General features: G+C 55.8%; 1 protein-coding gene across 2 annotated transcripts in view; it reads left to right on the top strand.

The window, feature by feature from the left end:
* AK1 (adenylate kinase 1) overlaps positions 1-20,943 on the top strand; it is a 189,498-nt gene that overhangs the window by 54,247 nt on the left and 114,308 nt on the right. For both annotated transcript variants that reach the window (XM_085614143.1, XM_085614142.1), the window contains one exon: positions 13,010-13,045. In XM_085614143.1, coding sequence (XP_085470269.1) covers positions 13,010-13,045 — 36 coding nt within the window. The remainder of the gene's footprint in view (positions 1-13,009; positions 13,046-20,943) is intronic.

Raw genomic sequence — 20,943 nt, 5'->3', positions numbered from 1 at the left:
GCCCCCTTGTTGGAGCCATCTGGCTCTGGAAATACATAGCCCCTCTGGAGCGCACTGGCTCCGTGATTAACTGGGGCCCCGAGCGTTGGAGCCCTCTGGCTCTAGACTACTGATGGCCCCTGTGGGAGCCTCGTGGGCCCAAACCATAAGATTGCCCAGAATAACGTGGGAGCGGCCCGCTGCAAGACGGGGCCGCTCGAAACTGGCATTACCGCATCGTGCCTCAATCAGGCACCAACCAGAGGCCATACGGAGCATCCCCCCCAGCCCCTTCTTACTCACCGGGCTGTTCTCAGGGGGGACTCCTCTCCAGATGCAGCAGGCAGCAGGCGGGGCTCTCTCTTGCTCATGAGAGCCTCACCGAGGATTCAGCTGCCACCACTATCGCCGCAGGCTTCACCGGTGCAACGGGCGGGGCTCTCTCAACACCCTGGGAGCCCCTCTCGGCCCGCAACCACGCCTCCTTACTTCAGCTGGTCACCCGGGGCTCTCCCTCGCTCTCGGGAGCCCCGGTGGAAGACAATGGCTTCTTCCGCTTCCCGGCTCGCTGGCCGGAACTTCCCTCGCGCTGGGCCAAGCCCCGCCCACGTCTTGGCGCGGGCTGCCTGGCTTCCGGTTCTCCCGCGACTCGGGCCACAGCGGTGATTGAGGAGACAGTTACGTCGCGGGGTGGGCACCCGCGACGTGAGAAATATTAAGAAGGCGGCCATGACGTGGGGTGGGCACCCGCGATCATCACGGGCAAAGTCACGGGGTGGGCACCCGCATATACTTAACATAAAGCGGAGTAGGCTCCCGCTATTAACGACCAAAGAAGCGGGGTGGGCACCCGCGAAAGCACGCATCATGGGGGAATCCCTACGCTGGGGATTCCCTCTCTCTTGCTCGTTGTGCAGCGCCGTGCTGCGAGGCCCACGCGCTCCCAGGGCCCTTGGTAGGCTGTAACAAGCCTTGGCAAAGGGAAAAGTTCTAATCAGTCCTGGGCATTAGAAAAGGGAGCAAAGCAGCTCCCAGCCAAGGAAAAAGGTCCAGTAAGTCCATCTGGCATCCAGGGGCTGGGCAGGGCCCAGGGAGGCAAGCCTTCCCCTGGGCCCCAGCAGCAGCACGCCCCTGGTAGATTCGAGTTAGAACAAGAACATTTTGTAAGGGGACACAGCCCCTTTTTATACACCAAATCCCTTTGTCTGGGTTCAGGGTGAGGGGGAAAACCAGTCGCAGCTGGTTGGGGAGCACCCTTGATGTGCTCAGCCCCTCACTCTATTCACTGGCAGGGCTAGGGTCGTCAGTCGCACCACAGGGGGCGGGGCCAGCATTGTGTGTGGAAAACCCTGCCCTATTCAGGACCCAGGTGTACTCCTCCCACCCATCAGCATGCTAATCTCACACTCACCACTGGGGCAGACCCAACCAGACTCCTGGAGCCAGGCTCACCAGCCAGCTCCAGCCAATCACACGCCAGACGCACTGCACACAGAAGTGCCCACTTCTAGAAGTGGCACTTCCACACTAGGTACATGCATGCCGCACACATCATCGCGCAGCATTCACTCCCACGAGTCCGCACATACCAAACTCGGGCCTGCACACCCCACGCATCAGGAACTACTAGGGACACATACATTCCCCATGCATTCCTATGGGAGGGCAGGCCTATCTCACCACATGCACTCAGAGCACGCAGGCACTTTATCCTGGGACACAGGGAAAGTGCGCAGAAACCAAGAAAATCACCACACCAAGTCACCAATAAAAGGCAAAAAGTTCAGGGGTGAACCTGCCAGAAGGGCCAAGTCCAACACCCACGAAGGCAACTCCTCTTCTAATTGGGCTTTCCTGGTTGCTCCAGACAAGCCCTGACTTACCCTCGCTGGGTGAGTCCCTCAGACCTTGCACCGCAGTCCTTTCTCTGAATTCCTGTGACTTGCCGTTGCCAAGGCTTTTTGGGTCCATTCTGGTCCCCAAAACCGCAGCACTCGACAGACTTCGTGGGACAGCTCGAATCCGGCTCATGGAGTTTGTCGACGCCTCCTGGACCTCGTGGCTGAAGAGTCAAGACACCCATCAACTCACCTGAAGCACCCGACATCTGTGGGCATTGGTCCATCCTGCCCTAGGTCACTGGCTAGTGACCCAGACTCTGTCCCCTCTGCTTTCAGGTTCCTTACATCCCAGATCCAGGCTTGGATCTCTTCGGACACTTCTCCTCTTCACGGCAGCAGTTCTTTGCAGGCTTCTATTGCAATCGACGAAGCGACCCGACACCAAAAGACACCTATGCACCCGGCTTCCCTGGGTGAGGTAACTCGAGTACTCTGGTGCTCCCGTGGGTGTTAGCCCTAGAACTTCTTAAGTCCAAAAGGGTTTGGTCCTGACTCGATTCTAAGTGTCCCTAATCTTTAAAATTCCAACCGCAACATTGCCCATAGAAGATAACGGGAACCCGCGGTTGTGTTCTCACACTGCATACAGTCCCCGTGGGTCCCCTGTGTCACTACCTTGGGTGGTTCCTTGGGGTCCCAGCGATTCTACAGGCTCTAGGCCTTGTGTCTATCCCAGTCGTGGTTCTTATACCTTTTTTTGGTATATGGTTTGGAACGCCCCTAGAGCCCAAATGTGTATTTGTGCTATTACTGATAATTGCTAACTTGTAAACAAAGTACTTCGAACTCCTGTCTCATAAAGAGACTAGAGGGGTGTGTTTTATCTTAAATACATATATTTTGAATATATACCTGGTGTGGTTGTCCTTTGATTTGATCATTCAAGAGATTATAGACTGGTAAAACAAGCTGCTTTACATTCCTTCAAGACTTAGCCTGAAGGCTGCTCTCCATAGCTACCACTAGGATAGCTTTCAATAAAGGTTGTCTTTAACCATTCACCATAAGGGGTTGTTTGGACTGATACAAGGTGCCCACTAGAACTAGTGGACAGCATATATCAGGCCACCTTCTCACAGTAGGGCTGGAGGGCATCGAAGGAAGGGCTGGAGGGCACCGAGGTAAGGGCACGGAGGGCAGGGCTGGAGGGCTCCAATGTCAGGTGGAGGGCCCAAAGGCAGGGCTGGAGGGCACCGAGGGTAGGGCTGGAGGGCATCGAAGGAAGGGCTGGAGGGCAACGAGGTTAGGGCATGGAGGGCAGGGCTGGAGGGCCGCAATGTCAGGTAAAGGGCCCAAAGGCCGGGCTGGAGGGCACCGAGGGTAGGGCTGGAGGGCACCAAGGGTAGGGCTGGAGGGCACAGAGGGAAGTGCTGAAGGGGCACCAAGAGCAGGGCAGAGAGGCAGTGAGGGAAGGGCTGGAGGGGCACCGAGGGCAGGACTGAAGGTCACCGAGGGCAGGGCTGGAGGGCCCTTAGTGAACGGTTGGAGGGCCCCAAGGTCACGTGAAGGGCCCAAAAGCAGGCCTGGAGGGCACAGAGGGTTGGGCTGGAGGGCACAGAGGGAAGGGCTGGAGGGGCACCGAGGGCAGGGCGAAGGGGCAGCGAGGGAAGGGCTGGAGGGGCACCGAGGGCAGGGCTGGAGGGCACCAAGGGAAGGGCTGAAGGGGCACCGAGGGCAGGGTGAGGGGCAGGATGGGAAGGGCTGGCGGGGCACCGAGGGCAGGGCTGGAGGTCACTGAGGGCAGGGCTGGAGGGCACCCGAGGGCCACTGCAACAGGGAGCATGAGCCAAACCCCTGGGGACCCAACTGATACCAAACCTAGTGTCCAGCTGAACTAACGTCAGGGGTCGGGGGCAACTGAGGGTTTGCGAGACGGACCTACTGAGGGCAACCAAAGGGAACCAACTGGGATCAGTGCAATGAGGACCAGAGGGTCCACTTCCAGGGGCTGGAGGCAGCTGAAGGCAACCCAAGAGGGACCCACTGAGGGCAGCCCAAGAGGGACCCACTGAGGGCAAGAGGACCTACTGAGGGCAACCCAAGGAGGACACACTGAGGGCAACGGGGGAGGAACCCACTGAGGGCAAACCAAGAGGTACCCACTGAGGACAACCCAAGAAGGACCCACTGAGGGCAAGGGGGGAGGAACCACAGAGGGCAAACCAAGAAGGTCCTACAGAGGGCAGCCCAAGGAGGAGCCACTGAGGGTAACCCAAGGAGGACCCACTAGGGGTAACCCAAGGAGGAGCCACTGGGGGTAACCCAAGGAGGACCCACTGAGGGCAACCCAAGAGGCCCCACTGAGGGCAACCCAGGAGGGCCCACTGAGAGCAACCCAAGGAGGACACACTGAGGGCAACCCAAGGAGGACCCACTGAGGGCCACCCAAGAGGACCCACTGAGGGCAACCCAAGGAGGACCCACTGAGGGCCATCCAAGGAGGACCCACTGAGGTCAACCCAAGAGGGCCCACTGAGGGCATCCCAAGGAGGACCCACTGAGAGCAGCCAGAGGGCCCACTGAGGGCAACCAGATGGCCCACTGAGGGCAAACCAAGAAGGACCCACTGAGGGCAACCCTAGGATGACCCACTGAGGGCAACCCAAGAGGGACCCACTGAGGAGAACGGGGGAGGAACCCACTGAGGGCAACCCAAGGAGGACCCACTGAGGGCAACCCAAAGAGGACCCACTGAGGGCAACCCAAGGAGGACCCACTGAGGGCAACCCAAGGAGGACCCACTGAGGACAACCCAAGAGGGACCCACTGAGGGCAACCCAAGAGCGACCCACTGAAGGCAACCCAAGGAGTACCAACTGAGGGCAACCCAAGGAGGAACCCACAGAGGGCAACCCAAGGAGGACCCACTGAGGGTAACTCTAGGACGACCCATTGATGGCAATGGGGGACGAACCAACTGAGGGCAACCCAAGAGGACCCACTGAGAACAACCCAAGAGGGACCCACTGACGGCAACCCAAGGAGGACCAACTGAGGGCAACCCAAGGAGGAACCCACTGAGGGGAACGAAAGACAGACACACTGAGGACAACGGGGGATAAACCCACTGAGGGCAACCTAAGGAGGAACCCACTGAGGGGAATGAAAGACGGACACACTGAGGAACACGGGGGATAAACCCACTGAGGGCAACCTAAGGAGGACCCACTGAGGGCAACCCAGGGAGGAGCCATGGAGGTTAACCCAAGGAGAACCCACCGAGGGCAACCCAAGGAGTACCCACTGAGGGGAAACCAAGAGGGCCCACTGAGGGACCCCTAAGAGGGACCCACTGAGGGCAACCCAAGAGGGCCCACTGAGGGCAACCCAAGAGGGCCCACTGAAGGCAACCCAAGGAGGGCCCACTGAGAACAACCCAAGAGGGGCCCACTGAGGGCAACCCAAAGAGGACCCACTGAGGGCCATCCAAGGAGGACCCACTGAGGTCAACCCAAGAGGGCCCACTGAGGGCAACCAGATGGCCCACTGAGGGCAACCCAAGAAGGACCCACTGAGGGCAACCCTAGGATGACCCACTGAGGGCAACCCAAGAGGGACCCACGGAGGGTAACCCAAGGAGGACCCACTGAGGGCAACCCAAGAGGGACCCACTGAGGGCAACCCAAGGAGGACCCACTGAGGGCAACCCAACAAGGACCCACTAAAGGCCACCCAAGAGGGACCCACTGAGGGCAACCCAACAAGGACCCACTGAGGGCAACCGAAGGAGGACCCACTGAGGGCAACCCAAGGAGGACCCACTATGGTCAACCCAAGGAGGACCCACTGAGGGCAACCCAAGGAGGAACCCACTGAGGGCAAACTAAGAGGGACCCACTGAGGAGAACGGGGGAGGAACCCACTTAGGGCAACCCAAGGAGGTCCCACTGAGGGCAACCCAAGGAGGACCCACTGAGGGCAACCCACGGAGGACCCACTGAGGGCAACCCAAGGAGGACCCACTGAGGACAACCCAAGAGGGACCCACTGAGGGCAACCCAAGAGCGACCCACTGAGGGCAACCCAAGGAGTACCAACTGAGGGCAACCCAAGGAGGAACCCACAGAGGGCAACCTAAGAGGGACCCACTGAGGACAAAGGGGGAGAAACCCACTGAGGGCAACCCAAGGAGGACCCACTGAGGGTAACTCTAGGACGACCCATTGATGGCAATGGGGGATGAACCAACTGAGGGCAACCCAAGAGGACCCACTGAGAACAACCCAAGAGGGACCCACTGAGGGCAACCCAAGAGGGACCCACTGACGGCAACCCAAGGAGAACCAACTGAGGGCAACCCAAGGAGGAACCCACTGAGGGGAACGAAAGACGGACACACTGAGGACAACGGGGGATAAACTCACTGAGGGCAACCTAAGGAGGACCCACTGAGGGCAACCCAGGGAGGAGCCATGGAGGTTAACCCAAGGAGAACCCACCGAGGGCAACCCAAGGAGTACCCACTGAGGGGAAACCAAGAGGGCCCACTGAGGGCAACCTAAGAGGGACCCACTGAGGGCAACCCAAGAGGGCCCACTGAAGGCAACCCAAGGAGGGCCCACTGAGAACAACCCAAGAGGGGCCCACTGAGGGCAACCCAAGAGGGACCCACTGAGGGCAACCCGAGGAGGACCAACTGAGGGCAACCCAAGGAGGACCCACTGAGGGCAACCCAAGTATGACCCACTCAGGGCAACCCAAGGATGACCCACTGAGGGCAACCCAAGGAGGACCCACTGAGGGCAACCCTAGGAGGGCCAACTGAGGGCAACCTAAGAGGGACCCACTGAGGGCAACCCAAGAGGGCCCACTGAGGGCAACCCAAGAGGGCCCACTGAAGGCAACCCAAGGAGGGCCCACTGAGAACAACCCAAGAGGGGCCCACTGAGGGCAACCCAAGGAGGACCCATTGAGGGCCATCCAAGGAGGACCCACTGAGGTCAACCCAAGAGGGCCCACTGAGGGCATCCCAAGGCGGACCCACTGAGCAGCCAGAGGGCCTACTGAGGGCCATCCAAGGAGGACCCACTGAGGTCAACCCAAGAGGGCCCACTGAGGGCATCCCAAGGCGGACCCACTGAGAGCAGCCAGAGGGCCCACTGAGGGCAACCAGATGGCCCACTGAGTGCAACCCAAGAAGGACCCACTGAGGGCAACCCTAGGATGACCCACTGAGGGCAACCCAAGAGGGACCCACAGAGTGTAACCCAAGGAGGACCCACTGAGGGCAACCCAAGAGGGATCCACTGAGGGCAACCCAAGGAGGTCCCACTGAGGGCAACCCAACAAGGACCCTCTGAAGGCCACCCAAGAGGGACCCACTTAGGGCAACCCAACAAGGACCCACTGAGGGCAACCGAAGGAGGACCCACTGAGGGCAACTGAAGGAGGACCCACTGAGGTCAACCCAAGGAGGATCCACTGAGGGCAACCCAAGGAGGAACCCACTGAGGGCAAACTAAGAGGGACCCACTGAGGAGAACGGGGGAGGAACCCACTGAGGGCAACCCAAGGAGGACCCACTGAGGGCAACCCAAGGAGGACCCACTGAGGGCAACCCAAGGAGGACCCACTGAGGGCAACCCAAGGAGGACTCACTGAGGACAACCCAAGAGGGACCCACTGAGGGCAACCCAAGAGCGACCCACTGAGGGCAACCCAAGGAGTACCAACTGAGGGCAACCCAAGGAGGAACCCACAGAGGGCAACCTAAGAGGGACCCACTGAAGACAAAGGGGGAGAAACCCACTGAGGGCAACCCAAGAGGACCCACTGAGAACAACCCAAGAGGGACCCACTGAGGGCAACCCAAGAGCGACCCACTGAGGGCAACCCAAGGAGTACCAACTGAGGGCAACCCAAGGAGGAACCCACAGAGGGCAACCTAAGAGGGACCCACTGAGGACAAAGGGGGAGAAACCCACTGAGGGCAACCCAAGGAGGACCCACTGAGGGTAACTCTAGGATTACCCATTGATGGCAATGGGGGATGAACCAACTGAGGGCAACCCAAGAGGACCCACTGAGAACAACCCAAGAGGGACCCACTGAGGGCAACCCAAGAGGGACCCACTGACGGCAACCCAAGGAGAACCAACTGAGGGCAACCCAAGGAGGAACCCACTGAGGGGAACGAAAGACGGACACACTGAGGAAAACGGGGGATAAACTCACTGAGGGCAACCTAAGGAGGACCCACTGAGGGCAACCCAGGGAGGAGCCATGGAGGTTAACCCAAGGAGAACCCACCGAGGGCAACCCAAGGAGTACCCACTGAGGGGAAACCAAGAGGGCCCACTGAGGGCAACCTAAGAGGGACCCACTGAGGGCAACCCAAGAGGGCCCACTGAAGGCAACCCAAGGAGGGCCCACTGAGAACAACCCAAGAGGGGCCCACTGAGGGCAACCCAAGAGGGACCCACTGAGGGCAACCCGAGGAGGACCAACTGAGGGCAACCCAAGGAGGACCCACTGAGGGCAACCCAAGTATGACCCACTCAGGGCAACCCAAGGATGACCCACTGAGGGCAACCCAAGGAGGACCCACTGAGGGCAACCCTAGGAGGGCCAACTGAGGGCAACCTAAGAGGGACCCACTGAGGGCAACCCAAGAGGGCCCACTGAGGGCAACCCAAGAGGGCCCACTGAAGGCAACCCAAGGAGGGCCCACTGAGAACAACCCAAGAGGGGCCCACTGAGGGCAACCCAAGGAGGACCCATTGAGGGCCATCCAAGGAGGACCCACTGAGGTCAACCCAAGAGGGCCCACAGAGGGCATCCCAAGGCGGACCGACTGAGCAGCCAGAGGGCCTACTGAGGGCCATCCAAGGAGGACCCACTGAGGTCAACCCAAGAGGGCCCACTGAGGGCATCCCAAGGCGGACCCACTGAGAGCAGCCAGAGGGCCCACTGAGGGCAACCAGATGGCCCACTGAGTGCAACCCAAGAAGGACCCACTGAGGGCAACCCTAGGATGACCCACTGAGGGCAACCCAAGAGGGACCCACAGAGGGTAACCCAAGGAGGACCCACTGAGGGCAACCCAAGAGGGACCCACTGAGGGCAACCCAAGGAGGTCCCACTGAGGGCAACCCAACAAGGACCCACTGAAGGCCACCCAAGAGGGACCCACTGAGGGCAACCCAACAAGGACCCACTGAGGGCAACCAAAGGAGGACCCACTGAGGGCAACTGAAGGAGGACCCACTGAGGTCAACCCAAGGAGGATCCACTGAGGGCAACCCAAGGAGGAACCCACTGAGGGCAAACTAAGAGGGACCCACTGAGGAGAACGGGGGAGGAACCCACTGAGGGCAACCCAAGGAGGACCCACTGAGGGCAACCCAAGGAGGACTCACTGAGGACAACCCAAGAGGGACCCACTGAGGGCAACCCAAGAGGGACCCACTGAGGGCAACCCAAGAGCGACCCACTGAGGGCAACCCAAGGAGTACCAACTGAGGGCAACCCAAGGAGGAACCCACAGAGGGCAACCTAAGAGGGACCCACTGAAGACAAAGGGGGAGAAACCCACTGAGGGCAACCCAAGAGGACCCACTGAGAACAACCCAAGAGGGACCCACTGAGGGCAACCCAAGAGGGACCCACTGACGGCAACCCAAGGAGGACCAACTGAGGGCAACCCAAGGAGGAACCCACTGAGGGGAACGAAAGACGGACACACTGAGGACAACCCAAGAGGGACCCACTGAGGGCAACCCAAGAGGGACCCACTGAGAGCAACCCAAGAGGGACCCACTGAGGGCAACCCAAGGAGGTCCCACTGAGGGCAACCCAACAAGGACCCACTGAAGGCCACCCAAGAGGGACCCACTGAGGGCAACCCAACAAGGACCCACTCAGGGCAACCGAAGGAGGACCCACTGAGGGCAACTGAAGGAGGACCCACTGAGGTCAACCCAAGGAGGACCCACTGAGGGCAACCCAAGGAGGAACCCACTGAGGGCAAACTAAGAGGGACCCACTGAGGAGAACGGGGGAGGAACCCACTGAGGGCAACCCAAGGAGGACCCACTGAGGGCAACCCAAGGAGGACCCACTGAGGGCAACCCAAGGAGGACTCACTGAGGACAACCCAAGAGGGACCCACTGAGGGCAACCCAAGAGCGACCCACTGAGGGCAACCCAAGGAGTACCAACTGAGGGCAACCCAAGGAGGAACCCACAGAGGGCAACCTAAGAGGGACCCACTGAAGACAAAGGGGGAGAAACCCACTGAGGGCAACCCAAGAGGACCCACTGAGAACAACCCATGAGGGACCCACTGAGGGCAACCCAAGAGGGACCCACTGACGGCAACCCAAGGAGGACCAACTGAGGGCAACCCAAGGAGGAACCCACTGAGGGGAACGAAAGACGGACACACTGAGGACAACCTAAGGAGGACCCACTGAGGGCAACCCAAGTATGACCCACTCAGGGCAACCCAAGGATGACCCACTGAGGGCAACCCAAGTATGACCCACTCAGGGCAACCCAAGGATGACCCACTGAGGGCAACCCAAGGAGGACCCACTGAGGGCAACCCTAGGAGGGCCAACTGAGGGCAACCCAAGGAGGACCCACTGAGGGCAACCCAAGGACAACACCTGCCTGTCCTCATCCTTTCTTCACCACGGGTGTCAGACACCTACCAGTCCTGTTCCTTTCCTTGCCACGAGTGTCAGACACCTGCCAGTCCGGTCCTGTCCTCACCACGAGTGTCAGACACCTACGACCCCTGTTTCTCTACTTTTCATGCCTTGTAAGAGCTCCAATACCACGTTATTGCTTTTCTGAGTCAGTCGCCTCAAGTGCTCCATGGAAGCCCAGACGTGGGTCCTGAGACAGGACTCAGTCTGCCCCTCAGTTATGGCATGTGAGGACTCTCAGTGCTTCTCCCTTCATCTTCACAAGGCGCTATGTCAGAGTCGCCTCAAGTTCTCCAGCTTAGCCCAGACGTGATACATAGATCCGTATGCACAGGAGGCGATTGATACATAAATCTCTATGCACAGGCAGCGATAGATATATAGACCTCTATGCACAGGTGGCGATAGATACATAGATCCCTATGCACAGGCGGCGATAGATAAATAGATCCCTATGCACAGGTGGCGATAGATACATAGATCCTTATGCATAGGAGGCTATAGATACATAGATCTCTATGCATAGGGGGCGATTGATACATAAATCTCTATGCACAGGGGGCAATAGAGAGATACATAGAGCCTTATGAAAAGGCGGCAATAGATATATAGATCTCTATGCACAGGCAGCGATAGATACATAGATCTCTATGCACAGGGGGCGATTGATACATAAATCTCTATGCACAGGGGGCAATAGAGAGATACATAGAGCCCTATGCAAAGGTGGCGATAGACATATAGATCTCTATGCACAGGCAGCGATAGATACATAGATACCTATGCACAGGTGGCGATAGATACATAGATCCCTATGCACAGGCGGCGGTAGATACATAGATCCCTATGCACAGGCGGCGATAGATACATAGATCCCTATGCACAGGTGGTGATAGATACATAGATCCCTATACACAGGTGGAGATAGATACATAGATCGCTATGCACAGGTGGCAATAGAGAGATACATAGATCCCTATGCACAGGTGGAGATAGATACATAGATCCCTATGCACAGGCAGCGATAGATACATAGATCGCTATGCACAGGTGAAAATAGATACACAGATCTCTATGCACAGGTGAGGATAGAGAGATACACAGATCTCTATGCACAGGTGGTGATAGAGAGATGCACAGATCTCTATGCACAGGTGGCGGTAGAGATATACACAAGTCTCTTTGCACAGGTAGCGATAGAGAGATGCACAGATCTCTATGCACAGGTGGCGATAAAGCGATACAGTAGTCTCTGTGCACAGGTGGTGATAGAGAAATACACAAGTCTCTATGCACAGGTGGCGATAGAGAGATACACAAGTCTCTATGCACAGGTGGCGCTAGAGAGATACACAAGTCTCTATGCACAGGTGGTGAAAGAGAGATACACAGATCTCTATGCACAGGTGGCGATAAAGCGATACACAAGTCTCTATGCACAGGTGGCGATAGAGCGATACACAGATCTCTATGCACAAGTGGCGATAGAGAGATACACAAGTCTCTATGCACAGGTGGCGATACAGCGATACACAAGTCTCTATGCACAGGTGGCGATAGAGAGAATCACAGATCTCTATGCACAAGTGGCGATAGAGAGATACACAAGTCTCTATGCACAGGGGGCGATAGAGCGATACACAAGTCTCTATGCACAGGTGGCGATAGAGTGATACACAGATCTCTGCACAGGTGGCGATAAAGCGATACACAAGTCTCTATGCACAGGTGGCGATAGAGAGATACACAGATCTCTATGCACAAGTGGCGATAGAGAGATACACAAGTCTCTATGCACAGGTGGTGATAGAGCGATACACAAGTCTCTATGCACAGGTGGCGATAGAGAGATACACAGATCTCTATGCACAAGTGGCGATAGAGAGATACACAAGTCTCTATGCACAGGTGGCGATAGAGTGATACACAATTCTCTATGCACAGGTGGCGATAGAGAGATACACAGATCTCTATGCACAGGTGGCGATAGAGAGATACACAAGTCTCTATGCACAGGTGGCAATAGAGAGATACACAGATCTCTATGCACAAGTGGCGATAGAGAGATACACAAGTCTCTATGCACAAGTGGCGATAGAGAGATACACAAGTCTCTGTGCACAGGTGGCGATAGAGAGATACACAGATCACTATGCACAAGTGGCGATAGAGAGATACACAAGTCTCTATGCACAGGTGGCGATAGAGAGATACACAAGTCTCTATGCACAAGTTGCGATAGAGGGATACACAAGTCTCTATGCACAAGTGGCGATAGAGAGATACACAAGTCTCTGTGCACAGGTGGCGATAGACAGATACACAAGTCTCTATGCACAGGTGGCGATAGAGAGATACACAAGTCTCTATGCACAGGTGTTCTTCCCATAGTCCTAAAACTCCTAGGTCCATTCTTGACCAGCTCTTCGGCTGATCTTGGGCGAGAATACTAACACTTCTCTTTATTTCTTATTCCAGAAAAGCTGAAGTCATGCAAAATCATCTTTGTGGTTGGTGAGTACTGAGTGTGTCTGTATGTTTTTGTGTGAATGCATGTGCTGATGTGTGTGCTTGTGCACATGACTTGATTCCACACGTGAATCACCGTGTGGGTGTGGATGTTCATCTGTCTGACAACCCCTGGCATGATGCTGTTGCCCCGGCAGGCACAATTGTAGCCCTTGCATATGTTTCTTGCTATTGACACCATGGTGGCCACCTTAGATAAATAGAAGCCCTCGGAGGCATGATTGTACACTCGCATCTTTATGCTGGTCTTGTTACATAATGGTGGCGCCCCCTGATATAATGGTGGCCGTCCCTCACATAATGGCGGCCGTCCCTCACATAATGGTGGCCGTGCCTCACATAATGACAGCCGTGTCTCACATAATGGCAGCCGTCCCTCACATATTGGTGGCCATCCCTCACATGATAGTGGCCGTCCCTCTTATAATGGTGGCCGTCCCTCACATAATGGTGGCCGTTCCCACACATAATGGCAGACGTGCCTCACATAATGGCAGCCGTCCCTCACATATTGGTGGCCATCCCTCACATGATAGTGGCCGTCCCTCACATAATGGTAGCCGTTTCCTCACATAATGGCAGCCGTGCCTCACATAATGGCAGCCGTCCCTCACATATTGGTGGCCATCCCTCACATGATAGTGGCCGTCCCTCACATAATGGTGGCCGTCCCTCACATAATGGCGGCATCCCTCACATAATGGCGGCTGGCCCTCACATAATGGTGGCCGTCCCTCACATAATGGTGGCCGCCGCTCACATAAAGGTGGCCACTTCTCACATAATAGCAGCCGTGCCTCACATAATGGTGGCCGTCCCTCACATAATGAAGGCTGTCCCTCGCATATTGGTGGCCGTCCCTCACATAACGGTGGCCATCCCTCACATAATGGTGGCCATCCCTCACATAAAGGTGGACATCCCTCACATAAAGGTGGTCGTCCCTCACATAAAGGTGGCTGTCCCTCACATAATGGCAGCCATCCCTCACATAGCGGTGGCCAACCCCGACATAATAATGGCCACCCCTCACATAATGGTGGCCGTCCCTCACATAATGGTGGCCGTCCCTCACATAATGGTAGACGTCCCTCACATAATGGCAGCCGTCCCTCACATATTGGTGGCCATCCCTCACATGATAGTGGCCGTCCCTCACATAATGGTGGCCGTTCCCTCACATAATGGCAGCCGTGCCTCACATAATGGCAGCCGTCCCTCACATATTGGTGGCCATCCCTCACATGATAGTGGCCGTCCCTCACATAATGGTGGCCGTCCCTCACATAATGGCGGCATCCCTCACATAATGGCGGCTGGCCCTCACATAATGGTGGCCGTCCCTCACATAATGGTGGCCGCCGCTCACATAAAGGTGGCCACTTCTCACATAATAGCAGCCGTGCCTCACATAATGGTGGCCGTCCCTCACATAATGAAGGCTGTCCCTCGCATATTGGTGGCCGTCCCTCACATAACGGTGGCCATCCCTCACATAATGGTGGCCATCCCTCACATAAAGGTTGTCATCCCTCACATAAAGGTGGTCGTCCCTCACATAAAGGTGGCTGTCCCTCACATAATGGCAGCCATCCCTCACATAGCGGTGGCCAACCCTGACATAATAATGGCCACCCCTCACATAATGGTGGCCGTCCCTCACATAATGGCGGCCGTCCCTCACATAATGGTAGACGTCCCTCACATAATGGTGGCCGTCCCTCACATAAAGGTAGCCATCCCTCACACAATGGTGGCCGTCCCTCACATAAAGATGGCCACTTCTCACATAATGTTAGCCATCCCTCACATAATGGTGTCCGACCCTGACATAATAATGGCCACCCCTCACATAATGGTGGCCGGCCCTCACATAATGGTGGCCGTCCCTCATAGAATGGCGGCCGTCCCTCACATAATGGGGGCCATCCCTCACATAATGGCGCCAATCCCTCACATAATGGTGGCCGTCCCTCACATAAATGTGGCCACTTCTCACATAATGGCAGCCGTGCCTCACATAATGGTGGCCATCCCTCACATAATGGCGGCTGCCCCTAATAGCGGCCGTCCCTCACATAATAGAGGCCGTCCCTCTCATAATGGTGGCCGTCCCTCACATAAAGGTGGCCACTTCTCACATAATGGTGGACATACCAGGCATAAAGGTGGCCATCCCTGATGGTATGGTGGCTTCCACGTCATCACGGTGGCCATCATTAATAATAATTGTGGCCATCCCAGACATAGTGGCGGCCACTTCGCACATAATGGTAGCCATCCCTGCGATAATGGTGGCCATCCCAGACATAATGATGGCCATCCCAGACATAAAGATGGCCATCCCTGATGGTATGGTGGCCTCCACGTCACCACGCTGGCCATCCTTAATAATAATAGTGGCTTTGGCATGTGTATTTTCCCCACATTTGGCATACTTGTAACCCTTCCATATTATTGCCATTCTGATTATGGTTGTGTCTTTATATCAATCAATCAATCGATCAACCAGTCAATCAATCAGGGTTTGGTTGGTGTGACTGAAGTCCTTGCAAAGTTTGTCCCCCATGATACCATGATGGTTTTTACCTATTGTGTGAGGGGCCACGCTTGCGATTGGTGGGCCAGACATGTGGTAGCCACACCTGGCACAATGGTGGCCTTTGTGTTGTGGCGTTTGATCCCAGTGGGACTTGAGAACCTTCGCATTTTAGACTTACATTTCATAATACGCTGAGTTCTTTTTAGGTCTCGCCTGAGCCAGCACATTCGCTGACCTGGCAAGACATTTAGTGAGTGGGATTCAGAAATCCGACCACAAGCTTTTGCTTGTGGCCTAAAGCTTGCGGTTACATGCACGGGCACGCGCACAGCCGTGATCTGGTTGTGCCATCTGGCTCTCCTCTCTCGCTCGCAGGCACCCTTACACTCGCGGGACGCTGCCGCTGCTTTCACTTTTGCTGCCGTGCGCGCACCACTCACGTGTTTTTTTTTTATTTCCTTTTAGCGCGCGCGCACCCAACTCCCAGGCTTAGTGCTTTCACCTGATATTGTCCGATTACATTACATTAGGCCACACCCGCTTGCCTGTCCCACATAATCATAGCGCAAACTTGAACCAAGGGCATTATAGCGCTTCACACGGAAATCAGCTCCCCTTACACAACAGTTTTTAAGCACAGTGTAACGAAGCGATGTGCACGGAATCACTAGATGCTGCACCTGAGCCGAGATTCTAACCTAGTTACCCAGTTCTAACATCCGCAGCCCTAGTCGCAACGGGTGTGATATTAGGAGATTTGTCATAAGAAAAAGCACTCCCTGAGCTGTGAATACGTAGTGCTTTCACCTGATATTGTCCGATTACATTACATTAGGCCACACCCGCTTGCCTGTCCCACATAATTATAGCGCAAACTTGAACCAAGGGCATTATAGCGCTTCACACGGAAGTCCGCTCCCCTTACACAACAGTTTTTAAGCACAGTGTAACAAAGTGATGTGCACGGAATCACAAGATGCTGCGCAAGAGCCGAGATTCTAACCTAGTTACCCAGTTCTAACATCTGCAGCCCTAGCCGCAACGGGTGTGATATTTGGAGATTTGTCATAAGAAGAAGCACTCCCTGAGCTGTGAATACGTAGTGCTTTCACCTGATATTGTCCGATTACATTACATTAAGCCACACCCGCTTGCCTGTCCCGCATAATTATAGAACAAACTTGAACCAAGGGCATTATAGTGCTTCACACGGAAATCAGCTCCCCTCACACAACAGTTTTTAAGCACAGTGTAACGAAAGCGCCACCACAGCATCACTCAGCACCACCACAGCATCACTCAGCGCCACCACAGCATCACTCAGCACCACCACAGCATCACTCAGCACCACCACAGCATCACTCAGGGCCACCACAGCATCCCTCAGCGCCACAACAGCATCACTCAGCACCACCACAGCATCACTCAGCGCCACGACAGCCTCACTCAGCGTCACCACAGCATCACTCAGCGCCACCACAGCATCACTCAGCGCCACCACAGCATCACTCAGGGCCACCACAGCATTACTCAGTGCCACCACAGCATCACTCAGGGCCACCACAGCATCACTCAGCGCCACAACAATATCACTCAGCACCACCACAGCATCACTCAGCACCACCACAGCATCACTCAGCACCACCACAGCATCACTCACCTTCACCGCAACATCACTCAGCACAACCACAGCATCACTCAGGAACACCACCACAGCATCACTCAGCGCCACCACAGCATCACTCAGGGCCACCACAGCATTACTCAGCGCCACCACAGCATTACTCAGCGCCACCACAGCATTACTCAGCGCCACAACAATATCACTCAGCACCACCACAGCATCACTCAGCACCACCACAGCATCACTCAGGGCCACCACAGCATCACTCAGGAACACCACCACAGCATCACTCGGCACCACCACAACATCACTCAGCACAACCACAGCATCACTCAGGAACACCACCACAGCATCACTCGGCACCACCACAACATCACTCAGCACAACCACAGCATCACTCAGGAACACCACCACAGCATCACTCGGCACCACCACAACATCACTCAGCACAACCACATCATCAATCAGCATCACCACAGCCTCCCTCAGGGCCCCCACAGGATCACTCAGGGCCACCACAGCATCACTCAGGGCCTCCACAGCATCACTCAGCGCCACTACAGCATCACCCAGGCCCACCACAGCATCACCTAGCGCCACCACAGCGTCACCCAGGCCCACCACAGCATCACCTAGCGCCACCACAGCATCACTCGGCTACACCACAGCATCACTCAGCGCCACCACAGCATCACTCAGCACCACCCCAGCATCACTCAGGAACACCACCACAGCATCACTCGGCACCACCACAACATCACTCAGAACAACCACAGCATCACTCAGGAACACCACCACAGCATCACTCGGCACCACCACAACATCACTCAGCACAACCACATCATCAATCAGCATCACCACAGCCTCCCTCAGGGCCACCACAGGATCACTCAGGGCCACCACAGCATCACTCAGGGCCTCCACAGCATCACTCAGCGCCACCACAGCGTCACCCAGGCCCACCACAGCATCACCTAGCGCCACCACAGCGTCACCCAGGCCCACCACAGCATCACCTAGCGCCACCACAGCATCACTCGGCTACACCACAGCATCACTCAGCGCCACCACAGCATCACTCAGCACCACCCCAGCATCACTCAGCACCACATCAGTATCACTCAGCATCACCTTTGCAATAGTACACCACCACATCGTCATCACTTAGCAAGGCCTGAGGACCATTCAGCATCACCTCAGCATTGTCTCCACACCAGTCACCACCCCCACTACCACCTCAGCATCCCTCAGCACCCCCTCAGCCTTCTCTCGGAATCTGTCATCTGTTGATTCTCCACTAGCGTCTGACCGCTGCTAGTGTTATAATACAGGTACTAGTTTCCAACCTGAACCCTCCGGTTGTTTATGCCCTCTCAAAAAAAAGCTTTAACAAGCAACCATTGGAATAGGCGGAAACAAGTTGCCAGCATTGCAAGAACAAAAGAAAACTGAGGACATTTTTTTATGTAAATACTTTTTTTAATATGGTCGTTCAGTTGTACATAATGCCTTCTTGGTCATATATAAGGTTACAAAAATGCTTCTGACACTTTTTTATTAAAACTTTTCAGCAAGCTGCACAGCAGCCACATTTCTCTACAGCACAGCTTAAAGACATTGGCAAAGTCAATAGCTCTGGCTAAACACTTATAAGGCCCCAAAGGCGAGACCTATTGGCTATGCCAATTCTTGTTCTTTTTTCCCTTCAGGCACCCCTGGTACATCCAGAGGGGGCCTTTTCACAGGAGAAACGACACTTGTGGTACCCATAGGTGAATACACACTAGAAAGATCATCTAGGGGACAACAACGCCAGTGGTAGGGGGCACCCCTTTATCAAAGATCGGAAAATAGGCAATGGATTCACGGTTACATTGGTAGTTTGGTACTTTGAGCTTCTAGACCAGAATCTTCAGACAACGGATCGAGAGGAAGAGAGAGGTACATGGTCAGCCTCCTCAGTGGCCTCACGGAAGAGAGAGGTACATTGTCAGCCTCCTCGGTGGCTTTGCGGAAGAGAGAGGTACACGGTCAACCTCCTCAGTGGCCTCGCGGAAGAGAGAGGTACATTGTCACCTCCTCAGTGGCCTCGCAGAAGAGAGAGGTACATTGTCACCTCCTCAGTGGCCTCGCGGAAAAGAGAGGTACATTGTCACCTCCTCAGTGGCATCGCAGAAGAGAGAGGTACATTGTCAGCCTCCTCAGTGGCCTCGCGGAAGAGAGAGGTACATTGTCAACCTCCTCAGTGGCCTCGCGGAAAAGAGAGGTACATTGCCACCTCCTCAGTGGCCTCGCGGAAGAGAGAGGTACATGGTCAACCTCCCCAGTGGCCTCGCGGAAGAGAGAGGTACATTGTCACCTCCTCAGTGGCCTCACAGAAGAGAGAGGTACATTGTCACCTCCTCAGTGGCCTCGCGGAAGAGAGAGGTACATTGTCTCCTCCTCAGTGGCCTCGCAAGAGAGGTACACGGTCAACCTCCTCAGTGGCCTCACGGAAGAGAGAGGTACATTGTCACCTCCTCGGTGGCCTCGCAAGAGAGGTACACGGTCAACCTCCTCAGTGGCCTCGCGGAAGAGAGAGGTACATTGTCACCTCCTCAGTGGCCTCGCGGAAGAGAGAGGTACATTGTCACCTCCTCAGTGGCCTTGCGGAAGAGAGAGGTACATTGGCACCTCCTCAGTGGCCTCGCGGAAGAGAGAGGTACATTGTCAACCTCCTCAGTGGCCTCGGGTTTACAGTTCAGTTGCCCAAAGAATGTGAGCCCAAGTCCACCCAGGCCACCCACATGAATTCCAATTTCCTTCGCCCCATTCTTGTCACGATGGTGGTTTTGGTGGGGCCTGAGATTTCACTTCAGGGCCCTTTTCTGGCGATGTCTGATAGAGAAGGGTCCTCCAATGCACCAAGGTCCCTAGTGCAGAAACCAGACAGGGAGAGAGCGGCGATGTCTGGCAGCGAAGAGCCCTCAAATGCACCAAGGTCCCAGAGAGAGAGCAGCGATGTCTGGCAGAGAAGGGTCCTCCAATGTCCCAAGGTCCCAGGGAGAGAGCGGCGCTGTCTGGCAGAGAAGAGCCCTCCAATGCCCCAAGGTCCCTAGTGCAGAAACCAGACCGGGAGAGAGCAGCGATGTCTGGCAGAGAAGGGTCCTCCAATGCACCAAGGTCCCTAGTGCAGAAACCAGACAGGGAGAGAGCGGCGATGTCTGGCAGAGAAGAGTCCTCCAATGCACCAAGGTCCCTAGTGCAGAAACCAGACAGGGAGAGAGCGGCGATGTCTGGCAGAGAAGACCCCTTGAATGCCTGAAGGTCCCTAGTGCAGATACCAGACAGGGAGAGAGCAGCGATGTCTGGCAGAGAAGGGTCCTCCAATGCACCAAGGTCCCTAGTGCAGAAACCAGAGAGGGAGAGAGCGGCGATGTCTGGCAGAGAAGGGTCCTCCAATGCACCAAGGCCCCTAGTGCAGAAACCAGACAGGGAGAGAGCGGCGATGTCTGGCAGAGAGCCCTCCAATTCACCAAGGACCCTAGTGCAGAAACCAGACAGGGAGAGAGCGGCGATGTCTGGCAGAGAAGGGTCCTCCAATGCACCTAGGTCCCTAGTGCAGAAACCAGACAGGGAGAGAGCGGCGATGTCTGGCAGAGAAGGGCGCTCGAATGCCCCAAGGTCCCTAGTGCAGAAACCAGACAGGGAGAGAGCGGCGATGTCTGGCAGAGAAGA

The sequence above is a fragment of the Triturus cristatus genome, chromosome 1_2 (assembly GCF_964204655.1).
Source record: "Triturus cristatus chromosome 1_2, aTriCri1.1, whole genome shotgun sequence".
Classification (NCBI taxonomy): domain Eukaryota; kingdom Metazoa; phylum Chordata; class Amphibia; order Caudata; family Salamandridae; genus Triturus; species Triturus cristatus.
Note: the sequence above shows the minus strand (reverse complement) of the source record. Positions and strands in the feature narration are given on the sequence as shown.